This window comes from Rutilus rutilus, assembly GCF_951802725.1.
Source record: "Rutilus rutilus genome assembly, chromosome: 10".
Lineage (NCBI taxonomy): Eukaryota > Metazoa > Chordata > Actinopteri > Cypriniformes > Leuciscidae > Rutilus > Rutilus rutilus.
The window spans coordinates 41,337,384-41,361,912 of NC_140215.1; the positions used below are offsets into that span (position 1 = coordinate 41,337,384).

Genomic DNA, 24,529 nt, shown 5'->3' on the forward strand with positions numbered 1-24,529 from the left:
AGTGGCCAGACAGCCGGTTATGCCCTTCTTTATGGGGGCCCCGTGGGCCCAGAAGTACGGAGGTCCGGGGTCAGAATTAAGCCTGTCAGCATGGAAGGCCCAGGTGGAATACCTGGCAGGGCTCCAAGGGCTGAACGCCCTGCAGAAGGTACAGTTCGTATTAAATTCACTAGAGGGAGAAGCAAGAAGAGAAGTACAGGCAGCACCGGAAGCAACCCGCACCACAGTCCGAGCCATCTTTGATTTCCTTACGGTACAATACGGAGATACCACCCCGGTAGCTGTCCTGAGAACCCAATTCTTTAACTGTAGGCAAGGGCCTCGACAAACTGTTCGGCCATTCGCGTTGCAACTGAGGGAACAGTTTACCAGGCTAAGGGGAAGACAGGACCACGGCCTGGGCGACGAGGAGACCCTACTGCGAGATCAGTTTCTGCTAGGATTACGGGAGGGCCCAGTACGTCAGAGCCTGCGGGTGCAGTTGAGACGAAATCCTGACCTCACGTTTGAAGAACTGCGGCGAGAAGCTCTAGCCCTTGAGCGTGATCACACCGAAGGTGTGGATCCTCCCAGCTGTCTGGTGGCGAATGCTGTTAGTGGGCCTTCGGCCCCTGCCACCTCCGATTGGAAGCATGCCCTCCGGGAAGAATTGAAAAGGGATATCCGGGAACAAATGTCTGATCTGTCCAAATCTGTTGTCGAAGAACTCCGCCGAGAACGCCTCCATTCACTTCCTTCGCCGCGGGAGCGGGCCTATTCTGACGGGAGTCGCCCTCCAGAGCGTCGTTTCGCCCGATCCATGGGTCCCCGATTCCAGTGGGATGAACAGGGGCGTCCTATCTGTAACGGTTGTGGAGAAGCTGGACATTACATCCGTCAGTGCCCTTCCAGACGCGCTTCACAAGGGGGTTTTTAGAGTCTCCGGCCACTGTGGGTCAAGTGGTCGGGACCCCCTTTTCAGACCCTTCTTCTCCTGGACTGTCTAAAGAACGCCTAGTGGGCCGCTGTCCGGTTATCACGATCCGAGTCAACAGCAAGAAGGTGCAGTGTTTGTTGGACACAGGGTCGCAAGTCACTCTGTTTGCGGAGAGCCTAGTTCAGGAACTATTCGGCACCCAGGGCCGGCCGACGACTGAGGCCCCCTGGTTAACTCTGCGAGGGGCCAATGGGCTCGATATCCCGTATGTGGGTTATGTGGTGACAGACCTGGAGATCTACGGTATGGTTGTACCCCAGAAGGGAGTGGTGGTGGTTCGTGACGTGTGTCTGGGGTCTCATCGCGCCCTACTGGGCATGAATGTCATCTCCGACTGCTGGGAAGAGCTGTTCCAGCGTGGGTCGGCCCGAGCGGCTGTGACATCTGAGGGCAGAGAATGGGAGCGTATTCGGGCAGACTGTCGCCGGGTTTGCCTGGCCGAGCAGCAGGAGGACCGGGAGAGCACTGGGAGAGTGGCTTGCCGTTATGCTTTGTCCGTCCCGGCTCGAAGCGAGGCGATGGTCTGGGTCAGGGTGCCCCCTAGACTTTATCACCCGGAGGAGTGGGTGCTGGTGGAACCATACAACGAAGGTCCTAAGGTGGAGGTGGCCAGAGGACTGGCATCCGCCCAAAGAGGTCGAATTCGGGTGAGAGTTCGGAACACGAATCCTTTTCCAATCCAACTGTATCGTCATCAGTGTCTAGCCCGAGTTATCTCGGTGAAACCGTGGCAAGTGCAAGAGCCAGGAGAAGTCAAGTTCAGCCAAGTAGGCCCAACCGTAGTGGAAGTTGCTTTGGCGCAGACGGGGGTGCACAGCAGGGAGGCTGGAGAAGGACTGCCGGCCCACCTTGGAGGTGAGTCCCTACGGGGAGAAGGGCTGGAGGAGGATCAGACAAGGCGGCTTAAGGCTTTTCTATCAAAATGGCCACAGTTGTTCTCCACCCACGATGAGGATTATGGGTGTACTAACATCGTTAAGCATCAAATTCCCACTGGAGGGGCCACACCCAGTAGAGAACGCTACCGACCGGTGCCCCCAACATTGTACTCTGAGGTTCGTGCTCTGTTGCGAGGGATGTTGAATAGAGGGATCATCCGCGAGAGCAGCAGCCCTTGGGCGGCCCCGATCGTACTGGTGAGGAAGAAGACAGGCGCATGGAGATTCTGTGTGGATTATCGGAAGTTGAACCTAGTGACAAAGCGGGATGCTTTCCCATTGCCTCGAGTCGAGGATTCCCTTACTAGCCTCACACGGGCGGCCTGGTATTCCACACTGGACTTGGCGAGCGGCTACTGGCAGGTGCAGGTGGACGAGCAGGACCGGGAGAAGACGGCTTTCACGACCCCCTTTGGGTTATACGAGTGGGACCGGATGCCCTTCGGCCTCTGCAACGCCCCGGCCACGTTCCAGCGACTAATGCAGCGCTGTTTAGGGAGCCAGCTGATGGATACCACCCTGGTGTACCTGGATGACGTGATTATTTATTCCCCCGATTTTGAGTCTCACCTTCAGCACCTGGAGCAGGTGTTCCGCTCTCTGGAGAAGTACGGGCTGAAGCTCCAACCGGATAAATGCCAGCTTTTCCGGAAGGAGGTAAAGTTCCTGGGCCATATTGTAAGTGCGGCAGGGATCGCTGTGGACCCAGAGAAAGTGTCGGCCGTACAGGGGTGGGCGGCCCCAAAGACTGTGCGCCAGGTTCGATCCTTCCTCGGTTTCGTGGGGTACTATAGGAAATTCATTAAGGATTTCTCCAAGATCGCCAAACCCATGAACCAGTTGCTGGGTGGAACGGGACATGTTCGGGGCCGGGGGTCCCCAGTGGTGGAGTGGGATCAGGCATGCGAGATTGCTTTTCAGAAGCTCAAGCAAGAGTTGTTACAAGCACCCATTCTGGCATATGCCGATTTCACACAGCCCTTCATTCTTTACACGGACGCTAGCCATCTGGGCTTGGGGGCTGTCTTGGCCCAGAAACAACAGGAGGAAGAGAGAGTCATCGCTTATGCTAGTCGGAGTCTACACCCTGCGGAGAGAAATGATGCCAACTATAGTTCCTTCAAGCTCGAGTTACTGGCCATGAAGTGGGCGCTCAGTGAGAAGTTCAAGGACTACCTATGGGGAGCAAAGGTAACCGTGGTGACCGATAACAATCCGCTGGTACACCTGCAAACCGCCAAGCTGGGGGCGGTAGAACAGAGGTGGGTGGCTCAATTGGCCAACTTTGACTATCAGCTGCGGTATCGGCCAGGAAGGGAACATACCAACGCAGATGTGCTGTCTAGGTGGCCTGAAGGAGGGCCGGAAGATCTGAGACCCACGCTGGAGGCCGACCGGGACGAGGGAATGATGGTGGGCATTGTGGAGGCACCGGGGCAGCCACCGGAGGAGCCGCCTGCAAGTTGGGGATGGGATCCACAGCGTTGGAGGATGTGGCAGGGCGAAGACGAGGACTTGTTAATAGTCCGGGCCTGGTTGGAGCAGGGCAATTGGCCGGAGGGTGCGGAACGCCGGGCTCAAAATCGAATTGTGAGAGGCCTGCTGGGCCAGAGGGAGAGGCTCCATCTGAAGGAGGGGGTGATTTGTCGGTCCCTCCAGGACTCACACTCGGGTGACCCGGTCTGTCAGGTAGTGGTTCCCGAGGGGAGGTGTCATGCCCTGTTGGAGGCTTACCACACCAGGCTTGGTCATCAGGGGCAGGAGAGGACGACGGCACTCTTGCGACGCCACTTCTACTGGCCTGGGATGGAGGGAACTACGAGGGCCTACCTGCGGGGCTGTCCGCGCTGCACCCTGTTTAAAGCCAGGAAAGAGCCTCGAGCTCCAATGGTTCCCATTCGAGCCAAAGCACCGATGCATATCATCGCTATGGACTATCTGACGTTGGGTAGGCCGGTCGACCGTATCCAAAACATCTTAGTGATCACAGACCTATTCACTAAATATGCCTGGGCCATCCCAACTCTGGATCAGACCGCCATCACTACCGCTAATGCCCTGTGGAGGCATGTCATCCAGCCCTTCGGGTGCCCTGAAGTGTTCCATTCGGATCAAGGACCCAATTTCGAATCCAGGGTAGTACATGAGTTGTGTCAATTGTATGGATGTAGGAAGACCCATACGACGCCCTATCATCCTCAAGGGAATGGAGGGTGTGAGAGGTTTAACCAGACGCTGATTGGTCTTTTGGGGACCTTGGAAGGTGACCAACAGGGACATTGGGTGGACAATCTCCCGGCGATGGTACATGCATACAATAATAGCATTCATAGTACGACCGGCTACGCACCAACTTACCTGATGTTCGGAAGGCATGTGAGGCTGCCAGTGGACCTACTGCTGGGGACTGCGGCGGCTGAAGAAGGAGGCAGCGTAACGGGGTGGGTGACCAGACACCATCAACGCCTTCAACTGGCCTATGAACGGGTCTCAGACCGAATTAACCAAACCGCAGCCAAGAATAAGAGGTTGTATGACCGTACGGCACGAAGTGCACCATTACTGCCTGGAGAGAGAGTTCTAGTTCGAGACAACCGACGACAAGGAAAGGGTAAGCTCAGTGATCGGTGGGAGCCCCAGCCGTATGTGATCCAACGACAGCCGCGCCTTGATCAGCCTGTGTATGCCATTCGTCCCGAAGGGAGAGCAGGGCCAGAGCGGGTGCTCCACCGCAATCTGATGCGCCCTTGTCCAAATTACCCCAAACCAGCTGTAGAGAGACCGCCTGCTGAACCAGTGTGGATGCCTCCCGTGGTGGGATGGGCTGTGGTCCCTCAGAGAGTGGGGATAGGACCAAGGCCAGAGGAACCGAATTCTCCGCCAAGACGGTCCCAAAGGGAGAACCGGGGACAACCCCCATCCAGGTATGGAGATTGGGTGTCCGGATCCCGTTCTAGGGACTAGAACGGTTTGGCAGGGGGGTATGTCACGGTGTGACAAAAGCCAGATAAGGAGAGAGAGTAAAATCCTCTTGAAGGCAGTATTATTTGGAGACCTCTTGTGGATGGTCGTCTCATCACACCGCGAAATCTGTTGCCATGGCAGCGAGGCCAATTGCCTGATTGACAGCAGGTGAGGAGAATTACAGAGAGTGTTGTGAGAGGAACGCGCATTAGGATGGGGCTTTAAAAAGAGAGAGGAAACAGACGGTCAGGGTGGTTTTCCTCCCGTGAGATACTGTGTTCTGTCGGCGGGTTGTTTATATTTGAAGCTGGACTGTGAAGCAGGGCGAAGATTGAAGCCGAGAAATGGACATGAGAGAGTGAAGTTTTGTCAATGAGATCCAGGGGATATCGTCAACAGTGGGAAAGACGCAAAGTGATGAGTATTTGATCCGTTGTTTATATGCACTGACACTGAAGTGGTGTGGAAAGCGTGTGGCACGAGTGAAGTATTACACCGAGTGAATTAATGATCTGTCTCCAACCTTTGTTCTTCCTGCACTGAATGTGACGATTACTACATCCGTTTGACTGTCCCTGAGAGAAGTGGAGCCCGTGTAGAGACGAGAGTTGATCTGGTGGGAGAAAGACCGGTGGGTGAGTGCTGGCTCGAATGCACGTGTGCGAGTGGAATGCAGTGCCTGAAGTGACGATTCACACGGTTTGTGTTATGGAGTGAAGTTTATCGTGTGGAGAAGTATTAATAGTCTGCTGTGCACTCGCTTCTATAGTCTTTCACCCGCTGTCTCTGAACGGGGTTCGTTACATCCAGCGTCCAACTTACCATTTGAGACAGTCCCACTCTGTGAATGCTGCCGATCCATTAATTCCTGTTACATTGTTGCAGCGTATAGTTGAAGTGGAGTGTCTTGCTTAGAGCATCCTTTCCGCCTGGTGGTCCCCACCTGTCCCCACTGAAAGCCTCCGCCCTGTTCAGAAGGAGAGAAGGTATCACTGTTGAGCGTCGCATCTTGTTGAACCATTGAACCCTGTTGTATTGTTGCAGGGCACAGTCAAAGTGAAGTGTCCTCTTGCCGGGTGGCCTTCCGTGCCCGTGCTGCAAATTGTTGCTGCTGTTCGGAAGGAAGGAGAATAGCCGCGGCACGTGGCTCAATTAAAGTGTCGTCTTGCTGTCCACGGTCCCCTCCTGGCCCGGCCTGCTCGCCATTTGCGCCCCTGTGACCCGTCTGAATTGAGGATCCCCGTCCTCTGGATACTTACCTTTGGGCAGCCTCCGGCACTCGTTCCATCCTCACCACGAGTATTTACCTGGTTCCAGTCCGAATGGGGTCCGAGTAGCCAAGACGTCCTTGTGAGCCCTGTAAAGAGTACCTACCCAGTGACCTACCTGGATGGTGTGTGTCCTCCTTGATTCCTCTCCGACGAGCCGCAGGTTGTTCACGAACGTCCATCTCGCTCCGGTCCAGGGGCCCATCGAATTGCTTCTGGCGATAAGAAGGAAGATTTTAATTAGGACTTTTCAAATTATCTGCTTTTAACTCAATAAAGAAATTGTTATTCCTTTATCCTCTGTCTGCTGTTTGGTTCCTTGACACGCTCCTCGAGGCGGTACCCGGTCTCCAGGGGTGGGTGCAGTCTGCCTTGGCCCACCCCGACCTGTGACACATACATCAAATAAATGTTTTTTATTCATTTATTGGCTCTGTAAAGCTGCCTTTGAAAATCATAAAATGTTAAAAAATAGGTATTTCAGATATCTTGAATATAGAAATGAGAGCTTATTTGTCTGACAAAGATTTTCGTTTGTGGTGAGAACGTGATCCGACCTCGAACAGACCCAACTGCCAAAGAACAGGCTATGATTAGCTACAGTTACAGTACAATTTTTTTTTACCATCATCGCGGTACCCACCACCATCAGCAGTTTTGCATAACCACCCCTTGTCCAAAACTGAGCGTACTGTCTAAAAGAAGAGTTATGACTGCTGCGTATATGCTTGACTGAACATTGTGCTTCACCACACAGATTTAACTCCGCACAGCTAATAAAACCGTCTGGGTGCAGATTAATATTTAATATTTCTGATATATAAATATTTCTCTGAAACACGTTAAGTTGCACATAAGTAAGCCCAGGACCTGCCCTGAACAGTTTAATATGCGGTAAGCAGAGCCATAGGACTATTATTTTGTTGAATAAACCTGGGGAACTACCGATGACGTCACATGCTCAGATTTTCTTGACCAATCGGCTGACAGGGGCGCCTCATGACCGTCCACATGTGCAAAACGAATTTTGAAGTCATTTATTCGTTTTTTGCCTGTGAACTAAACAACTGAAAAAACGAATAAAGGCGGCGTTTCTCATTTCTGCTTATTTCATTTCAAATAGGAAATTAAATGGACGGAAGATACCCTGATTCTGTAATGCTCAGTCACTTGCAAAATAGTAAAACCAACATGAAAAAAGAATCGTGATAAAATCGTGCTTTTCCTGAAAAAAAAAATCGTGATTTGATATTATTGCCATATCGCCCACCCCAGGTGTAAAAAAAGTGCCTAGATGTGCTTAGATGCTAAGATCATTATATCACACTACAATTAAACATAATGAAACATTCATTTGAATTGAAATTATTAGCTTAGCGAATATAATTTATTAGCTTTTTCCAGAGATTGCAGTCATACATGACATGGTGAAAAATGACTTGAAATAATACTGAAAATAGGTTAAGATGAATGTTAAAGGTGTGCCCCCTAAAAGCACAAGTGGCCCCTGCCTGCCCCCCCCTAACTTTACTTAATTTATACTTGTATGCTTTATGGCTGCAATATAAGTTGCAGGATTCCACATCTACAGAAAGGCCTACAGAAGAGTCTGCACAGACAGAGAAGACATAGGCCTACAGGTGGGCAGTGTAGAGCCAACTTTTCCTTTTTATTTGTTGCATGAGGCATGTGTCTAATATCTCTTGTTGCAGGCACTTGACCACTGGCTTTTCTTTACAAAGAACAACTGAAATAAAACTCAAGGAACTAAGCATATTTGTCTTTTATTAAACATTTAATGAAAAGTGTGTTTTTTTGGCAATGTTGTGTAATATGGCACATGCAACAATGTCACAGGCCCTGTCAGGTGTGCAACCCTCAGACTTTTCAGACACTGAATTCTTCCCTTTAGTTAACCAAAGTTAATTTCATTGTGTGCCCTTGTCCTGGCTAGAGCTGCATTGTAACTGGTTTGGGTCAGGGAATGGGGTCATAAAACACCTGTCTGCAGGCAGGAACATGTCATAATCACCTATGAAAAAATGCAGTTCTGTTAGGATCAGCATAAGTGTATGTAATACAGTGAGCTTGATATTTAATTGTGGAACTTTCCTACCACTTTCAAATAATGTGCATAAATGTGAATCTCTGAAAATGCTCAAGTCATGCACAGATCCTGGCCATTTTGCTTTCACATTTGTGATATGGAAGATTTTAGTCAACTGCCTTTTATTTGATATAATATTACTAATCTGGAATATTAAGAATCACAATAGTAACTGGGCTGCACATTTACATTGTGAATCCCCTTTCTGTTCACATAATCCCCTTCGTTGAGGACCTGATGGCAGTCTATGGTCTAGCTAGCCTATGGTACCAATCACGTTAGTGAAGCCTGAGTGACATATACTATTACAGTAATCGGCATGGTCATGATTGAATGATCTTCATAAAAAATTATGATAGCCTAAAAAAAAAACTGCTTTAAAAAAACCTGCTTTACAACATTGGGTCTTAACTGGCTTGGAAATGCCACCAAAAAACCCCCTAAAACTGTTTTTTAAACCTAAAAGCGCCAGGTAAACTCCGAATGACAGGACAGACAGCACTTTCCATCAGGTTCTCCGCATCTCCAATAGTGTAAAGGAAAGAGCCACTCGCAAATAATCTTAGGGCAATGCAAACAGTTTGTGCTGTAGTTAAAGCCCGACTCCGACAAGGCTAAAATAAATGTGCGTTTCCAACAAATTAATAATGTAAATGATAATCTCACGAGTCACGAGAAAAATATATATCTCAGAAAGTGCACTATCGCGCTGCGCTGGACTTCCCGTATCAGCTCCGCTTATGAGCCGCAGTCTAATCCTGTTAACATGAAATAAACTGTTCCCGAGCAGGTTTAAGATTGCGCACATGTTGCTATGACAGCAAGTCCAGGATGAGCTTCGAAGAACCAAACAATCCAAGATCATCCCAAATCGCCATCAATCAAATCCAGCTAACTGAGTTAGCGACGTACGAAGAACCAGGTCTGAAGTGGCTGTGTGCAAGTTCTGCTAATTCACAACCTGAGTGAGAATCATACTCGCAAATGTAATGTTAATTATTAAACCAAATAAAATACAAAACTTTCAAAAACACTCAGCAATATGATTATTTTATTGAGTGATAAAGTTTAATCAGTGACATTATTACAAGGTTTGCTATCCGGTGTCTTCCCGTCTCCTCCTCAACCTGCTTTCCTTAGTGTTTTTACACATAGACAAGGCGAAAAAGCGTATTATATTGCCTAGTTTTCTTCCTGAACGATGATGTGAGTTCCTATGGCAATTCTCCATTCAGCATGAATGACATTTTTCACAATCACGACAGAAAATCTAAATACTGCCCTATCAGAAAGGCAGTGTGAAATAAACAAACCAGACTAGAACTCAAAACCTTGATGGCAGGCGAGTCTTATAATTCAGTAGAAAAATCGCTCCTCTTCAGCTTCACATTCTCTATATCTACCGCCTCAAATGGCAGGCAATGCTCCTCTTCATAACATAAGGATCACGTCCAACATATGTTGAGATTTTCTGTTTTATACCTTTCTATACTAGCACGGTACGGACTTTCCTCCATCTCGTCCATTCTGCTTTTCTCTTCCTGACCTCCATCTGAATTTTCTACGTCATCAGAATCACGTGTCGACAAACAAGCTATAGACGGAGTAACATAGAGCGCTTACTGAAGGCACAGAAGCTGACGATGCTTTCTTCAACGGTACACTATTATGTGTTTGAGCCAATACTACAAAACAGAACAAAACCTTTTTCAATGCTTTTATTGATTGGAGAAATTAAAGTTAAGAGGTTGAAATTCAGATTTACATAATGGAGATGCTGTATGTTTCTATTACACTTAAAATGTCATCAATCAAGTAGGTTCCTGTAGTAAAGTAAAGATAAATTCAGTAAATGTTTTAATGCATGTTCAATCAAAGAACTTGTGAGCAGAATGACTTTTAATAAAGACTTCTAGCACAAATATAAGCAAATTGGCCTTCTTTTTCATTGTCATTCCAGCAGTGGTCACCTAGGATAAGATAAACAATAAATACATGATTATTTTTCTGAATCAAAGACACTTTTATTAATGCAATTAACGTTTTATTTACTTAGTTTGAAGAAATCTGTTATATTCATACCATAGTTTATTTCCAGAGCGTTCTCATTATTTAGATAATTGTCAGGTTGTCCACTGCACCAGTAGTTGTAATCAAAGGCAGATCCATCAGTCCACATCCACTGTCCTTCCTGAAGAGTGAATGGAGTGGTTAGAAAGTCTTCTGTTCTGAAACTCATTTCACAAGTTCATTTGTTGTTTACACACTCACTTCTTGCAATTGATGAACTTTTTTCCTTTTTGTAAAATATTTGTGACCAAATTCATATTTGTGCCCTTGAGAGCCACCAGAGGGCACTCCACATCAGACTATTGTGACCCTCACAAACTACATTTCCCATAATTCTCTGCAGGGACTCATCAGCACTCATTGTTTTCAGCTGTGTCTCATTATCCTGTTTAGCTCACCCTATATAAGCCTGGTTCATTCTGTTATTCTCTGCAAAGCCTTGTACATTTAAATAATTAAAAAAAATAATTAAATGTTTTATCATCTGCATAACCACTTACATTTACAGCATCATGACCACCAATCCAAGTTTGTGTTGTACCAGGCACCATGTTCAGCAGAAGATCGTTTTCAGCTTTACTGTGCACCGATGCAAGATTTCCACCAAAAGTTTGACAGGACTTCTGAAAAGGCAGATTCTTTTTTAATATCATCAATCAAAACTTATTTTAGTAGTATTCCTCAGCATTACAGATGTGTTTTTCCAATTGTGATCTGCACTGCAAAAAAACTGAACTAAAAGGACCTTTGCAAAAAAATTAAAAATGTACAGACTTTTGCATGCGCACAAGAAACTTTTCATGTTTATGTATACTATAACCTATTTCATTTGTGCGCCACTGCCATTTTACTATGAAGAAGACAGGAGTATGGATGCACATGAATTAATAACGCTATATTTGCTCAAAATGTGTCTTTCATTAGGGCAGTAGTATAGTCTATCTCTAATATCACGGCCTTATCTCTGCTTTATGATATGGGCTGATGGCTAGGGTGACCATACGTCCTGTTTAACCAGGACATGTCCGGCCGGGATTTCGAGATCGCCCAAAATGGCCGGGATTCGGCTTTTGCTTTCTACAGTCACCATTCATTATGTTTACATTATTACGTTATTTGACACTGACACGTACGTGCCAGCTTTGCAGGTCATGCATTCTGCTTCACACGGATCCCGATCGAGACGAAAACACAGGAATTTTCTTAGCAATGCTAAAACGCACATCAACCGATCACTTGTTTAGCGTTCATGTAAACTACATTCAGATTCACCAATCGGAATTAATTCAGTCCTACTGAATCAAAAGGTGTGCATGTAAACAAAATGAATGGTGACGAGAAAGCAAAAGCCGTATCCCGGATATTTTGGGCGATCTCGAAATCCCGGCCGGACATGTCCTGGAATATGGTCACCCTAGCTGAGGGCCACTGCCGTTTACATAGTGACATGCAGGACTCTTGCTCATGATGCATCACATGACCATACGAGCCAATACATCTCTGCATGAGCAATTCAATACAAAAAACATGTTTAAATTCTACAGATTTATTTTTCAGTGAACATTATTATGCAACAATCATTTCTATATAGACTGTATTTTTAAATGAACTTATGAACATGTTACGTTTACACCAGAAGTGCGAGTGGCTCATTATTGTGAGTGTATTTAAAGATGAAATAATACCCAAAGGAGGATCCAAACATTTCTTCAAAAACCCTGGAATAACTCATGAGCCAAGAGGGTGTAAATGTGGTTACTGATGCAAGTTTGGGCATTTCTCAAGATTTCTTCAAGATTTGCAGATTTGTGTTGCTTATTTAAGTTATACTAATTATTATTAAGTATTATATAATAATAATAATTATTATTATTATGATTATTTAAATCTCATTTCAATAAACAAAAATATCAGAATATTTATTTGATGATTAAACGAGTTCTTAATATTGCTCTGTATAACTGCAGAAAATCACATTTCCACCACAAGTATAAAGAGCTGCATAAACATATGTCACATAACTATAATAGTGCTGTCAGGAGCACATTACCTCTGCTGCCATCCAGTCAAGTCGTGTTGAGAAGTATTTGACACATTTCAGTCCAAATGCAGACCATCCAGTGGGGCAGCCATCAGCTGTATATATAATATTCAAGAAACAGTGAGAGTATTTACATACACAATCATTGATTATGCTTAATAACCCAACAACATGTAGGTCATGTAAACACATTAAGAAAGAATGTTACTGGTTAAATATCATAAACCCTCTTATGATAAAATATCATAAACTGTCTAATAGTTATTCAAATAAGTTCATAACTTCTTGGAAGAATATTAAATGTATTCTTTGCTCTGACTGTAATAACAATAATTATTTCAATAGTAACCTGCTGCGTCCCCCTGAGAGAAGGTCATGAACAGAAGCAGAAGTGTCAGCTTTTCCATGGTAAATCTGGGAATGAATCAGCAGCAAAGGTAAAATATGTCTGTGCATTATAAGAAAATCTACAAAGATACCAAGCAAGAAAAAAGCTTTTTGAAATGCACAACAAAAATATAAATGCACTTAATCAGTGTCTTAGGCTTGTAACATAAGCCGCTTGTTTTATAGTAATAATAATATATATATTTTAAATTCTAAATGAGCTGCATTAAATATTAAGACGTAAATGTAAATTATACATATTGTTTCACTGGCAGAACTTTATTCACTTAAACATATAGTTCAACTCAAAAATGAACATGTCATAATTTACTCTATACTGTTCCTAAACTGTATGAATGTCTTTCTTTCGTGATACAACAACAAGAAGTCAATGGGGTCCAATTATGAACTGCACTGACTTCCATTCTATGGACACTGAAACATTCCTCAAAATATCCTCTTTTGTGTTTCATGCAAGAAAGAAATTCAGACAGCTTTGGAACGGCATGAAGGTAAGAATATCATGACAGAATATTCATGTTTGGATTAACATAATCTCATAAAAACAAGTGTAAAGATCTGCCAGTGTTACAAAATAACATATACACCGTCTGAAAACAATTTCTACTGAAATGTAGGGATGTTAAAATACTTACATGTTTACTTCAGAATGTGCCGTCAAAATGTCAGTAATGCTGCAGTGATGCTCTATGAAGCACTTTTCCCGACTTTTATACTAGATGTTAAATGTAAATCACAAGTGATATATATTTAAATAAATATTGATAATTTTGACAAACATCCTTTTACACCAGGTATAATATGAAATTTGGGTGGAGTGCTAAGAGAATTGGATGGATATCAAATGTATTGGATAAATACCCCAAAGGAATGTAAGCATGGTATGTTTGCTCAGTCCAATAGAACAGTGGGTAATAGTTAAATGAATGAGGACCAACAGCAGAGAGAAGACAAACAGGATGGAAACTATTTGCATGCCATGTGAGCTTGAATTGGATCAGGCGCCAGCCACTGATGGGATTGAAGTTTCATGGCCCCCAGATTATTTTTGTTGTATGAATATCTGAACATGCAGTATGTCAAAAGAAAAAAAGATCCTCTGTAATTAAACAAGTACAAAAAATATATTTTAGTTTAGTTTTATTCTAGCTTTATGCATTCTTTTTACCAAAGAAATTCTGGCTATCCAGAATTGCTTTCTCCGAATAGCCGGAAAATTCAGTTACTGGCAGGGACAGAGTTAAAGGCACAGATAAATGTGACATTTATTACAATGGGTTTATGTGAAGTTTATTTAAATTAAAAGCTGTTATATTACTTAAGACTATCAAATGTAAAAAATGATGGCTTTTAATTACACTGGAATGGCCATAATTAATGGGTAAAATTGAGGAAAAATTGATTCTTTTTTGTGTATATAATGTCACAGACAGCACCTTTTACAGTTCTGTTAGTGTGTAACAATCGGCCTAATCGGTAGAGTTACGAGAGTAAAATTGGGGTCAGATTAAACTGTGTGAGGTTGAGAGTGCTTTAAAAAGATGAGACGAACAACAGAAATAGAATCTAATAAATGAAGTATATTAACAATATTCACAAGGAACTTAAAGGAAAACTTAGGCTGTTAAAAGCGTGGAGTCCGTTTGCACCAGGCCCTAAAACAGTCCATAAGAATCCTGGTGTATTGCTAATCCCAAAGTGAATGTGAATAATTTCCACCGGTGTATATACAAAGTCCACAGAAGTGATGATCCAAATAGTGCTGGAAAGGAAAGTCCACAAAGGTAACTCCACAGTCCAGTTTGCTGATGATCACCATTTGGTCGTAGTGTGAGCCATAGATATCATATATAAAGGCTAGATGTCTCGTGCGCACTGCTGGCCAATGGAGGTCGACGTCCGCACGTGGCGGCCATCTTGCCACAGTGTACTCGCTCACTACTTCAATGGTGCATGTACTTTTAAATAACCATAACTTGCTCATTTTTCTACCGATTTTCAAACGGTTTGGTTTGTTATAAACGTCAGAGATGTAGTTATGACACTGCATACATACACTGCATACATATGAAAAATTATAACATACATGTTCAAGCATTCGGAATTATAGCCACGTTAATAACGTTTGTAAGAAACCAAACCGTTTGTAAATCCGTCAAGATTTCAGCGAGATAAGAGGATTTGTGTGCATGTTGATCATTCACCTTAATGCACAGATCACTGTCACAAGATGGCCGAACGATGATGCCGGAAGTGACTGCGCCATAAGACATCTAGCGTTTATATATGATATCTATGGTGTGAGCAACGACCTCCAGTGTTCTTCTTCTTCTTTTCGATTTATGGCAGATTGCAACCATGACTTTTGAAGGTGCATACCGCCACCTACTGTATCAGAGAATGTAACATGAGCTATGTCTGTTGGGACTACTTTATATATATAAAAAACATAAACTAAATCCTATTATATATCCCTATATTTTTCAGATATTGTACAACTGCTTTCTGTGTATCCTTTACCCCATCTCCTGTTGTGCCTAACAAACCTTCAAGGTTTCCACTTCCTTCCTGCCCGACTTATCTTTCGATTTAGCCTCATCCTCTCATCCCTATATTTCCTACAATGCAATAGTACATGTTCTACATCTTCCTTGGACCTACATTCCAACATTCATCTGATTGACTTTTGCCCATTAAAAACAATGTTTTATTTAACCCTGTATGATCAAACCTTAGCCTGGTTAAAATGCTCTCCTCTCTTCTGTTACTTCTATTCACACCCTGAGCATTAATAGAGTTTTGCAAGCTGTAATATTTCCTTACACTTTTATCCACATCCCACCTGTCCTGCCATTTCTTCATCATTTCTTTTTTAATTATTGCCTTAGCTTCTCCTTTTCCAAGGGGTATATTTATGACATTGTTCATCCTGGTTGTTTTTTTGTTGCTATTTTGTCTGCTCCCTCATTCCCTTTTATACCTACTTGAGCAGGTACCCAGCAGAATCTCACATCTATCTGTAGTCTCTGTAATCTAAATAAACTTTGTTGGATTTCTAGCATTAGATCTTTGTCAGGGTCCGGGTTGAGGAAGGAGACAAGCCAAGCGAAGTACCAAAATAACAAAGGTTTATTTAACAGGAGGTAACTCAAAACAAACAAGAAACAGTGTGCTGGTGCACAAACAATAACCGACAAGGACTGAAGGAACACACAGGACCTAAATACACAAGGAAACAGATCAGGGAAATAAGACACAGCTGGGGCAAAACAAACGAGATAACTAAATGAGGTGATTAACAGGGCACAGGTGAGACAGATGAATTAATGACAAAGACAACACAGTCCAAACATGAACGGAAACGTGACAATCTTCTCTATTAGATTTCATATTTTGAATACTATAAAGGGCTGCTACAGAATCAACACAACACACCACTCCGTCTGGTTGTACTTCCTCAACCCACTGCAGTCCTACAATAATGTCCTTTCCTACTCTCTTCCCATTCACTTTTTAGTTCCAATATATTTAAGTCTATCTCAGTTTTTGGAAATAACCATATAGGGATATTACTAATAGGTGTAGGGGAGTTAAACCTGATATTATTTACTCTATATTCCTCTGATTTAGTCTTTGTTACCCAGCCAAAGCCATTACCTTTAAAAGAACTATACTCCCAACATTCCTGAATAATGCTCTTTGCATGGTTTTCATACCCACATCCACTTAAGCGACTATAGTATATAAGCATGAGTTTATCTCTTCTCACGTCTGAGGGCACTTCTCCTAACTCAACCTGGATCGCTTTAATTGGTGTTGATCTCATTACACCCGCACAGATCCTCAATGCTTTGTTACTAACTCTGTCCAACTTCAATAAATGTGTTTTAGCTGTTGCTCCATATACATAACATCCATAATCTATTGTTGACCTCATTAGAGCCCTGTAAATATACATTAATGATTGTTTATTTGCTCCCCAGTCTTTCCCCAATACTGCTCTCATTAAATGTATGACTTTCTTGCATTTTGATTCCACCTTTTCAATGTGTATTTTCCATGTTCCCTTTTGGTCTAACCACATACCAATATATTTTAAATGATCTACTGTTTCCATATTGTGGCCATATAACTGTAGGTTCTGTTTCTCTATCCCTTTCTTCCTGGTAAATATCATATGGCAAGACTTACTGGGAGAAAGCTTAAAGCCCCAACTATACGACCATTGTTCAACCTTTCCTATCGCTTCCTTGATTTTACTGCTCATCCTTATGGGATCTCGTCCTCTTGCCCAGATGGCCCCATCATCTGCATACAGAGCTGACCCAATCCTTCTGTCTAGATTCATAAAAATATCATTAATCATAACATTAAATAAAACTGGACTAATAACACTGCCTTGTGGAATTCCATTAACAATTTCAAATTCCTCATATACGTCTGATCCCACTTTAACTCTAAATCTTCTTTCTGACAAAAAATCTAAGACCCAGTTATAAAACCTACCTCTAATTCCCATTTTGTTCATTTTAATTAGCAGCCCTTCCCTCCACATGGAATCATAAGCTTTTTCAATATCAAAGAACACAATACTCATTATTTCTTTCATTTTAAATGTTTTCTCTATCTCGTTGCTTACTTTCACAATAGCGTCCATTGTGGAACGCCCTTTTCTGAACCCACTTTGATATGGTGCAAGTAATCCTCTATGTTCAAGGGTGTAATTAAGTCTTCTTACTAATATCTTCTCCATCCACTTGCAGAGATGTGATGTTAGGGCGATAGGTCTATAATTACCAGCATTATTAGAATCTTTCCCAGGTTTATTAAATGGCAATATTAATGCACTCTTCCAGCTTTTGGGCATTTTACCTTCTTCCCATATCTTATTAAATAAGTGTAATATTATCTGTAATACTTTTTCAGGTAGTTTCTGGAACATGACACAACTCAGTTGATCTTCTCCTGTAGCAGTATTCCTAATATCACTAGTTCATTCAAATTAATTTCTGCATCCATAGTACTTTCCTCGCTATCTTTTTTAATAAGCACATCTCTATTTTCCTTAAAGGGACACTCCACCCATTTGCATTAAGCTTTGCATTGTTAGAAACCCAGTCATACTATTGAATGGTCGTGCAACACTCTCTCATTTTCCCCTGAGACGGGAGAAATCCGTTATTTACCTCTTACACTTCCTTCTACAATGACGCAAAAGTCTGTTGAGACTACAGACACTCGTTCGTCATCTTTCCCAGGGGGCGGGACCCGCTCACGCTACAGACCTATTACAGATCAGTGGGTGGGACTTTACTCTCTGAAACTGAAAGCAATATCCTCCATCTTGTTTGAAGCTAAGCTAACAGGCGCTGTGGAGACAGATGTAAAGTTATGACAATAGCGGAGGAGAGTGCTCAATATGATATAGAAGAAGAGGATTTCGGAAGTCTGATGCTTGAATCAGGTGTTTGTGGCTACCTTTACAAGCCGCATTAGAGCGAAGAGCCGCCGAGGCAGAAGACCTACCTGCCGCGGACGAGGAGCCCGGACTGGCTCGAGTTAGGGCGGACTGGTGGCGCCGGTGATCTCACTATGCAACTACGAACACAGAGATAGAGACCATCTGCGGCAAAGAATTTCAACGATGACAATTTCTCCTGGACGAAATCTCTGAATCAGACGAGGACACAGATGTTTGTGTTGAGAACTATCCTAGTTTCGCACCGCATATGTTCTGACTGAACATCCAGTTACCATGCAATAATTCACCTTTTCGAAAGAAATACAAACGAAGAGTAATGCACTAATGAGTTCGCCAACTAACTAGACATTTTGTGTGAAATGAATTTCAAGCTCTGGTGGTAGCTAGCCTTGTAGACGGAAGAGTGATTTCTCTTATAGGCAGATATGCGCTTTCTGGATTAGTGGGAGTGGCTTGTGGAGCTGTGCAATGTGGTGCATTGTGGGAGTTGTTGTCTTTCACACAAATGCGTCCTGAAGTTATTTTTTGTCTTTCCTCGGTCACAAAGGCACCAAATTCAAAATTTATTTTACATTTCGGCTACATATATGACCCACTTTAAATAAAAAAACAATGTTCAAATGGGTGGAATGCCCCTTTAAGAACCTTCTCTTTATGTAGTCTATGGATATCATCTAAATGGTCACCACTATGCACACTGGCGAACTTCTTTCCCAACATATTTGCTTTTTCCTTATCCGTAATTGCCAGTATTCCATCACCCTCTAATACTGATATTTTAGCATACACTTTTTTTCCCACTCATTTTCTTCAGCATTGACCACACCTCTCCTATTTTAACATCCCTCCCTATATAATAGTAGAACAATAGCTCCTCCATGCATTTTGTTTACTGTTCTTAATTATTCTTCGTGCCTGAGCCTTGTCCCTCTGATAATTAATTAAATTATCTTGATTCAAGTTATTTCTTAACATTCTCATTGCCCTATTTCGTTCTTTAATAACTTTTGTACATGTATCATTCCACCATGGGACCATTTTCCTTTTCCCCCAACTGACTTATATGGTATGCTTTTTAATGCTGCATTCAATATTAAATGTGTAACTTCAGATGCACATTCCTCAATATCACCCTGCATTGAAATAGTCTCTTCTGAAATACAACATATTTCTTTAAATTTTTCCCAATCAGCTTTAGCAAACTCCCACTTCTTATGATTAGGCCTTTCTTGGAGATCTATTTCAATATTTATAGAGCAAAATATTGGAAAATGATCACTTCCAATACTTGTACTTTCCTTTACCTTCCATTCACAAGAGTTTGCCATATTATTAGAAACTAGAGTGAGATCAATACAAGACAGTGTGTTAGAACGTATGACAATTATTGTGCCATTTCCATTATTTAAACAAACTAATTGCCTAACATCCATCAGTTCTTCCACTACTACTCCATTACTATCAGTATGCTTACTTCCCCAAAGACTATTATGTGCATTGAAGTCTCCACACCATATTTCTTTCCCGTTTCCTTGTCTCATTATTTCCTCTAAGGCTTCTAGGCTTAATGATTTACAAGGGTTATATAAGTTGATTACTACTAAGTGCCCATCTGATTTATAAATTTCAATAACTAGATGTACCGCATGGCGGTACAAAATATGACCGCCGCTCAGGCCTGCACTGACTTTCCACAAAAATAAATGACGTGGAGCAATTTGGCTGTATTGCGTGTTTATGTATATACCTAAAAAAAGTAGTAGTATGTGCATGTCTGTCTGTGTGTGTGTGTATGTGTGTGTGTTTGTGTGTGCGCATGTGTGTTTGTGTGTGTGTGTCTGTGCATGTGGATTTGTATGTGTGTGTATGGGTGTGTGTCTGTGCGTGTGGATGTCAGTGTGTGTGCATGCTTGCGTTTGTTTGTATTCCTGCATGTGTGTGTGTGACAGTATCATCCTAAACCAGCAACCCTTCGCTCAACAGCACCATCTACAGGCCGATGAGTGTACAGTCACTAAATGTGCACATAAATGAATTTATTTTATACCCCCCCATGGATGAAATTCTACGAAACTTAGCATACCCCCAGAGGATGTCAAGTTAATCATACACATGAAATATGGTGCAGTTCTGAACATCTCCACTGAAGATAAAAAGATTAAAGCAGAATAATATTGCATTTTCATTTTTTATGGGAGGGCCGCAAATCGCAAATGAGTGATTATGGGCTAGGTTGATGTGGGCCCTTAAGACCAACATACCATAAAAATTTCTTCATCCTCGGTTCCACGGTTCAAGTAGTTATTTAGGAAAAACTGCAGTTTTTGGGTTTGGGGGGGCCAGCGCGGGGGGGGGGAGTGGCCCCCGGGGACCAAACGAAATTTTTCCGTAAAAGTCTAGTGGGGCTACATGCCCACCAAATTTCATGTTCCCCGGTGTTTCGGTGTCCCTGATATCGTTGAAGGAAAATTCAGTAGATTGACGGGAAAAAAAAACAAAAAAACTTTGACAATCGATTATGGGCTAGGTTGATGTGGGCCCTTAAGACCAACATACTTTGCAAATTTCTCCATCCTCTGTGCCACGGTTCAGGTAGTTATTTAGGAAAAACTGCATTTTTTGGGTTTGGGGGGGCCCAGCGCGGGGGGGGAGTGGCCCCCGGGGACCAAACGAAATTTTTCCGTAAAAGTCTAGTGGGGCTACATGCTCACCAAATTTCATGTTCCCCGGTGTTTCGGTGTCCCTGGTATCGTTGACGGAAAATTCAGTAGATTGACGAAAAAAAAAAAAAAAAAAAAAAAAAAAACTTTGACAATCCCTATATGACCACTTTCGCTAGCGGCGGTCATAATTACACATTCTATTTCTGTCGTAGTTTCTATTCTTCTAAATGGTGTCCCATCCCTTACAAATGTTGCACATCCTCCACCCTGATTTCCACCTCTATCAAACCTAACAGACTCATAACCAGGTAAAAAATAAATAAAATCAAGGTGAGGCCGTAGCCAAGTTTCTTGAATGCAAACAATATCAGGTTTGACTCCAGACTCTACTACAAACTTCTTAAATTCTCCATTTGCAATCAGACTCCTAGCATTCCATTGCAAAAGGTGGAATACCATTATAAGCTTAAATAATACTCTGAGACCCATCATTATTAGTACTTAGCATGCCATGTATATCTTCAGCTTTTAAATCTTTGATACCTAAGAACTCCTCTGCAGCTTCTACCACTGTCTTGATCCTGTCACTTTTTCTTTCTTGTCATGTGGCAACATTCACAACTTTACATATAAAAGCTACAAAGCTCTTTTTTTTCTACCATCAAGGTGTTCTCCTCCACTATACACTTATGCCTACATGGTTGCTGTGTGGTTACCGGTGTTGTGTCTACTGGTCTTGGCTGAAATCTCCTTATGCTTAACCTCTGGGGTAGACCTGCTCCATGCATTGCACTTTCATTCAGGTTTTCATGACACTATGTTGGTCTATTTTTCTTGGTTTCATAATTGCGCATGTTTTTTAAAGCCTCTGCATATGACACCTTATTCACAACCTTTAGCTTGTTTCTGTACCACACATCCAGCATATGCAGCACTATGCTCACCTCCATAGTTGCAGCATTTTAACTTGGTATCATTATTACATTTACCATATTCATGTTCTCCTCCAGATTTCGCACATCTTTGTCTCCATTTACATTGTTGTACTGTATGTCCCATTCTCTGGCACTTAAAGTACCTTAACGGTTGGGGAATATACTCCCTAACTTGGTAATTGATCCATCCTATTTGAACTTCACAAGGCAAAGATTTTTCAAAAACAAGCAGTACAGATAGGCTGTCTGATTTAACACCACTTTTATTAGTTTGGTGTCTTTTCGCCTCTAGTACTTTCCCACCTTTTATCTCACTCTGCACATCCTCCACGGACATTTCCAGAGGAACATTTGAAATCACTCCTCTTAACTTTGCTGCCATTCCTGGTATATGCACTTTAATCTTTCCACCACCAAGGTTACTCATTTTCAAAATCATTTCCTGCTGCTTCTTATTTACTGCTGATATTCAAATTCTTCTGTAACTCAATAGTTAAGCATATTTAATTTTCCATGTATCCTTCTCAATTGCTTTGGTCACCTGAACTGGGTGAAAGTGACCTTTACCATTACTAAGCGTAATAATAACTTTCCACTCTTCCTGCTTGTCGTCATCATCAGGCCTACTGCTCCCCCTAGGTTTAGCTTTAATCTTTTTGTTAACTTGTCTTGGAGTACTCTCTCCTCCACTACTCGCTTCAGACCAAGATTTTTTCCTTGCCTTTTTTGTTTGGCTAACCTCCATATCTGAAGGCAACCCATTGTTGTTACCATCTGAACTATATCAGATGGTAACAACATACATATAGTTCACTATATCTGAACTATATCAATATCACATTGCTACACTCACGATACAGTTCGATTGCAATCTGCCTTTGCTCCATCCAAACAATCCACGTAACTGTCTCCAAACGACCTCCACTCTTAGACATGCTGCCTCTTTTATACTGTCTATTTCCTGTTTCCTGTCATGTGATTGCTCACATGACAGGCAGACCCATAATCATTTAAAGACATACACACATAAAACAGATAAAAGGAATAAAATGGACTAAAATGACTAAGACAACATGTAAACCTATTAAAACTAATAAACATAAACTCATCATAATATATAGAGTGGTTAAAACGTGTCATGTGTGACAGTGTCACAAGTGGATATGAAGAGGATTTGCAGCATTTTGTGTAAAGTATGTGAATATCTGTTGTTCCTTGGCCACATAGCAAAACGTCTCGGTTATGTGTGGTAACCCTCGTTCCCTGAAGGAGAGAACAGAGACGTTACGTCAACGTGCCGAGTCTGCCAACGTAATTGGGATCATTTCAGGGAGCCCTATCATCTTTGAGTGTATACAGAACGAGCCAATGCACATTGGCATGCGAGATTTGCACGCACCTTTGTTTTACTCTGAAGAGCCAAGAGGTGTTCGGCCGAGCAGAGATGGTACAGGAACCATGGCGACGGGACGTAACGTAACCTAGTTACATTCTAACACATATCGATACATACGTAACCGAGACGTTCCCTTTCAGTTGGTAAAGGCCATGGTTGCTGCCACCTCCAGTGCCCTGTGTAAGTCCCCCAACTGTCTGGGACGGAAGACTTAGAGAGTTCATACTGCTGTTCTGCATAACCCATACAGTAAGACTCTTGGATAACACTGGGAAAGCGTGCCCTTTAAATTTAGGGGAAAGGAACGCTGCATAATTTATATCCTGCCCGTAGGGAGGTAACATCTGGAAGTTACACATACGGACTGGCCAGTTAGGGGCAGTACAACATATGGAATGTCACTGGGGTGGCTCCAGCCTGAGTAGGGGAGACAACACCGGGCAGTGACGACAGAGCGGACTCTGCCAAGGAAAAGATTCAGGCTCACCGCAGGGAACCGTACCGTGGAAGAATACACATATGGGATCGCCGCAGGGATCACAACATATGGGACCCAGCCTTGCACAGGTTCCACCAATGCTTACTAGTGTTAGGCCTGGCATCAGACGCTGAGGAACTCAGCAGGGTTCGCCATGTGGGAACTCACTGGAGAAAATAAGTACTCGTATCCGCTCCATGGGGAGGGGAATGGCGCAGCAAGCCAACACTAGAGCCGGTACTTCTGTTACTGGGTACTTGAGGCAAGCACACGGGAGGAGACCGGCTCTGCATGTAGGCTATAGAATCTGGGGAATGTATTTGTGTCCCCCAGCCTGCAGTTCTACAATATGTGTCAGCGAGGCACCATGTGCCAGCGCCCAGAAAAAGCATTTTGTTTGCATTCTGTCCACATATAGGCGCAGAGCGCGAATGGGACAGAGAAAAGCCAGGGCTGGGTCTGCCTCTTCCAGGGGCAGTGCTAGCAGGTTGGAGGAAGCAGCTAGCAGGAACCTTGGGCACGTATTCGGGCTGGGGTCTCATGATTAGATGAGAGTTGGCCGGGCCGAATTCTAGGCACGATTTGTCAACCGAAAATGCATGCAGGTCCCCTACCTTCTTGATTGAGGCTAAAGCAACCAGGAGTACTATTTTCCAAGACTGAATTTTTAACTCTGCTGATTGCAAAGGCTCAAAGGGCAGTCTCTGCAGTGCCATAAGGACCAGAGACAAGTCACAAGGGGGTATTGAGTGAGGGCGAGGAGGATTCAGTCTCCTCGCCCCCTTCAGGAACCTGACGATCAG

General features: G+C 43.2%; 2 protein-coding genes across 3 annotated transcripts in view; one reads left to right on the plus strand and one right to left on the minus strand.

Annotated features, from left to right (window-relative positions):
- Positions 1 to 24,529, plus strand: part of LOC311298339 (ladderlectin-like) — a 166,963-nt gene that overhangs the window by 21,235 nt on the left and 121,199 nt on the right. The window lies entirely within an intron of this gene.
- LOC311298875 (galactose-specific lectin nattectin-like) lies at positions 9,778 to 18,075 on the minus strand. Of its 2 annotated transcripts, XM_084422202.1 has the most exons (6): positions 13,408 to 18,075; positions 12,714 to 12,778; positions 12,374 to 12,459; positions 10,824 to 10,946; positions 10,336 to 10,444; positions 9,778 to 10,223 (listed from the first exon to the last, which is right to left on the minus strand). In XM_084422202.1, the coding sequence occupies exons 2-6, from the start codon at positions 12,769 to 12,771 to the stop codon at positions 10,153 to 10,155; spliced, it is 447 nt and encodes a 148-aa protein (XP_084278328.1). In that variant the 5' UTR covers positions 12,772 to 12,778; positions 13,408 to 18,075; the 3' UTR covers positions 9,778 to 10,152. The 2 variants fall into 2 exon arrangements, with proteins under 2 accessions (XP_084278328.1, XP_084278327.1); XM_084422201.1 differs by having other exon boundaries at positions 12,714 to 18,075.